The 3,781-nt window shown below is 56.7% G+C and overlaps 1 protein-coding gene across 2 annotated transcripts in view; it reads left to right on the top strand.

The window, feature by feature from the left end:
- Prr5 (proline rich 5) overlaps window positions 1-1,973 on the top strand; it is a 24,102-nt gene extending 22,129 nt beyond the window's left edge. For both annotated transcript variants that reach the window (XM_059247063.1, XM_059247064.1), the window contains exons 8-9: window positions 1,022-1,500; window positions 1,716-1,973. In XM_059247063.1, the coding sequence (XP_059103046.1) occupies window positions 1,022-1,491 (470 nt within the window). In that variant the 3' untranslated portion in view covers window positions 1,492-1,500; window positions 1,716-1,973. The remainder of the gene's footprint in view (window positions 1-1,021; window positions 1,501-1,715) is intronic.
- Window positions 1,974-3,781: the final 1,808 nt, after the last annotated feature.

Genomic DNA, 3,781 nt, shown 5'->3' with positions numbered 1-3,781 from the left:
CGCCTGCCTGGCCCTGCCGTGTGCACCCCTGGACCCCCAGGGCAGAGGGTGTTGGAGGGTAGCAGGTAACCCCTGGAACAGCGATGGCTCTCCACAGAGACCCACCATGCGGGGAGCCTCCCGCATCCCCTAGATGTCATGTCTGTACTGGCTCAGGGAGGGGTGAGGTAAAAGGAGGCCCTATAGAGTCTGGTGGGTCCCTCAGAGGCCAGCCATGTCATCCCTTGTTCAGTGGTATCTGGGCACCTTCTGCATCCCAGCCCAGAGGCCAAACCACACCCTTCTTCGTAATTCTGATCCAGCAGGGAAGACGTTGTCAGTGAGTCCCCATGGTGACCACGGGGTTGCAGGAGGGGATGCAGACTAGATCGTAGGAACAGACAAGATGGGGTCACCTGGCAGGCTCCCCATCATCTGGGTTGCCCTGGTATTAGGTGTGCCTCAGCTCAGGCAAGTTCGAGCTGGAGAGCTTTGCATCTCCCAGGACCTGTTTGTCTGTAGACAGCAGGATACCTGGCAGTCAAGAAGGCAACCTCCTGATCCAGAGAGGCTCCCTGACTGAGCTTGTGGTACTCAGGAGTGCCACCCCATGGTTACTGTGGGGCATTGCAGGGTCCTGCTTGGGAGCCTTACTCCGACGTGGCCTAGGGAAGACTGGTACCTAAGATCCATAGGCTTCCGTGGGTGAGGAAAGGGAGACGTGGATGTATGAGTGTCATGGGGTCATTCACGGGTAACTGACAGCTTGCAGATTTGAACCTGGGCAGCTGAGGCCTCACTGCCTGTTCAGGCCAAGGCTGGGAATGTTAGTTAAAGTCCTCTAGCTAGGGCAGGAGGCTTGAACCCAGGGGCTGGTGAGGCTGATCCAGAACTAGCGGCCACTGAGCCTTTTACTGGCTGGCCCATCTGTGGGTTAGACCCCTGATGAGGGGCCTCTGCCCATGTGGGACTTCGGACATGCAGGGAACACGTGGGTCAGCAGCCACCGTCCTGGTGTCTATGACTGTGTCTTTTTCTGCAGAGAAACGGCTCCTGCGCCGCTCCCGCTCCGGGGACGTCCTAGCCAAGAACCCGGTGGTGCGGTCCAAAAGCTACAACACGCCCCTGCTCAATCCCGTGGCTGAGCATGAAGCGGAGGGCACAGCGGCCGGTGGTACAAGCATCCGCAGGCACTCGGTCTCCGAGATGACATCTTGTCCAGAGCCCCAGGGCTTTGTGGACACACCTGGTCAGGGCCCCTCGGGGACCTTCAGGTCCTCTCCGACGCCCCACTCAGGGCCTTGCCCCAGCAGACTATACCCCCCTGCCCGTTCTCCCGAGCAGGGCCCAGCCCACGGCTCCCCACCCACCTCCAGCCCTGAGACCCTGGTGGACCAGATCCTGGAGTCGGTGGACTCAGACTCCGAGGGAATATTCATTGACTTTGGGCGGGGTAGTCGCTCCAGTGTGTCCGACTTTGATGCAACCGGAAGCCGACCGAGTGTTGTGTGATGACCTGAGGTTAGTTCCTGTTTTTACTGGCCCGTGTGTGTGTGTGTGTGTGTGTGTGTGTGTGTGTGTGTGTGTGCGCGCGTGCGCGTGCGCGTGTCTGTGTATGTGTGCGTGAGAGACTTGTTACTCTTTCCGAATATCGCCAGCCCCTTTGTCACACTGCCTTGGTCGCTTGTTACTCCCAGTCTGTTGGAAAACCTATCCACTTCCCATGCTCACCCCAGGTCTGATTGGGACGTCCCGTTGGCACCACCCAGATACTCAGCCACCTCGAGGATGTGGTCACCATGTGCCCTCCTGCCTGCCCCACCCTTGGTGCCCACACCTACCCAGGAAAATGTGAAGCCAGTGGGTTCTGCCTATGCCAGCCCAGCTTGGCCCCCACAGTGACGGGACTCACGCCACAGCCAGCCAGACCTGCCTCCCTCTGCCCTGGGTGGCCACGAAACAGGAAGGCATGAAATAAAGTTACAGCTCCAGGCTCCTGTCTTCCCCCTGGTGTCCTTCTGGGACCCCCACCTCATGGAACTTCTCCCTCCTGCCAGGGGCACATTCCCAAGCCGAGGCCATGGCTACCTGCCCATTGTCCAATCTTCCACTGTTTTCAGGGCAGTGTTGCTATGTTATCTTGATGGAAGGGTCCAGAAAGTATATAAGGTAGGCCTGAAATCTTAATGGATGATGTTTAGGTACAAGACAGGAACTACTGTGGATCCCTGTTCCAAGCCCCCAAGCATTGGCTGGGAGGGACCCACTGCAGCCAGGGAGGGAAGGGGGTCACATGAGATCTACAGATCTTGCCCTTTGTTTGGTGGGGATTGCTAAAGACTCTCCTGGCATGGTGGGACAGACAGCCCAGCCCTCCCATCTGCCCTAGGAGTGGTTCTCTACCTCTGGAGAGGTTTACCCAGAGTCTGAGGGTGGTGTTAGGACCTCCCAGGTCTGCAGATGGGCTGGTTCCGCTGCCTGGGAAATGGGCATAAGTGTTCTTGAGTGCTGGATTGCTGCAGGCTTGCACCAGCCCAGCGGCTTAGCCTGACAAGCCATGCCTGGAGTAGACCTCTCTCCCATGGAGATCCTCTTTAGAGAGCCAGGGAGAGTCTGGTCCTTCTTGATCACATGCTGACCCCTGTCCCAGACCCTTCAAAGCACTCAGGTCTTGATTGTCTTCTGGGAATAACAAGCGAGTAACAGACCCAGGAGCAGAATGACCAGATCTGGCCAGAAAATAGGATAGGAAGCAGCGACTTCACACTTGAACTGCAGGCCTTGTGGGGCCAGGGGATCTGCTGGAGGTGTTAGGACAGAAGGTCCCCTGCCTCCTAGGGTGGGAGAAACAGCCTGTTCCCACCTGGGGTGGCCTGCTTCAATTACTGTGCTGCCTGTGGTCAGGGCACATGCTGAACTCACAGGGTGTCTTAGTCGGGATCACTATTGCTGTGATGAAGCCAGACTCAAAGCAGCTTGGGGAGGAAAGAGTTCATTGTTTTGGCTTTACATATCCAGACTCACGGTCCATTGAAGGAAGAGGAGGCACGAGCTTGGAGGCAGGAGCTGATGCAGAGGCCATGGGGGATTCCTGCTGGCTCTTCATGGCTTCTTCGGCCTGTTTTCTTTTGTTGTTGTTTTGTTTTGAGACAGGGTCTCTACATAGCCCTGGCTGTCCTGGAACTATGTAGACCAGGCTGGCCTCCAACTCACAGAGATCCACCTCTCTGATTCCTGGGTGCTAGGATTAAAGGCCTGGACCACCACCACCAGCTCAGCCTGTTTTCTTATAGAACCCAGGACCACCAGCCCAGGGGTGGCCCTTCCTACAACGGATTGTGCCCTCCCCCCATCAATCACCAAATAAGAAAATGCCCTACAGGCTTGCCTGCGGCTGGATCTTCTGGAAACATTTTCTCAATTGAGGTTCCCTCCTCAGATGACTAGCCTGTGTCAAGTTGACATAAAACTAGCCAGCACACAGGGCTTTGGAAAAGTGACCTCCAGGGACCCAGGGGAGCAAGAGCCATCCCAGTCTCAAGACAGGCTGGAACCTGAGTCAAATCCCTGGCTAGAAGCTGGCCGGGTTGCTGCGGGCTCTCAGGGAAGTGAGGTAGGCTTGGGACCGGGCTAAGCTGTGCCACCCTCCCGCCCTCCCTCAGCACCAGCAAAGTTTCATCTTCAACCCTTACTTCTCTGGAACCCCCTTGAGAGGTGGAAGTGGAATTATGGGCAGAGGCTTCAACTGTGTGTGTGGGGAATTCTACTGTAAGCATAGCGAACAATCATAGCCAGTTAGAGT

Source organism: Peromyscus eremicus, chromosome 20 (assembly GCF_949786415.1).
Source record: "Peromyscus eremicus chromosome 20, PerEre_H2_v1, whole genome shotgun sequence".
NCBI classification, from domain to species: Eukaryota; Metazoa; Chordata; class Mammalia; order Rodentia; family Cricetidae; genus Peromyscus; species Peromyscus eremicus.
This window is presented reverse-complemented; position numbering and strand designations above follow the sequence as displayed.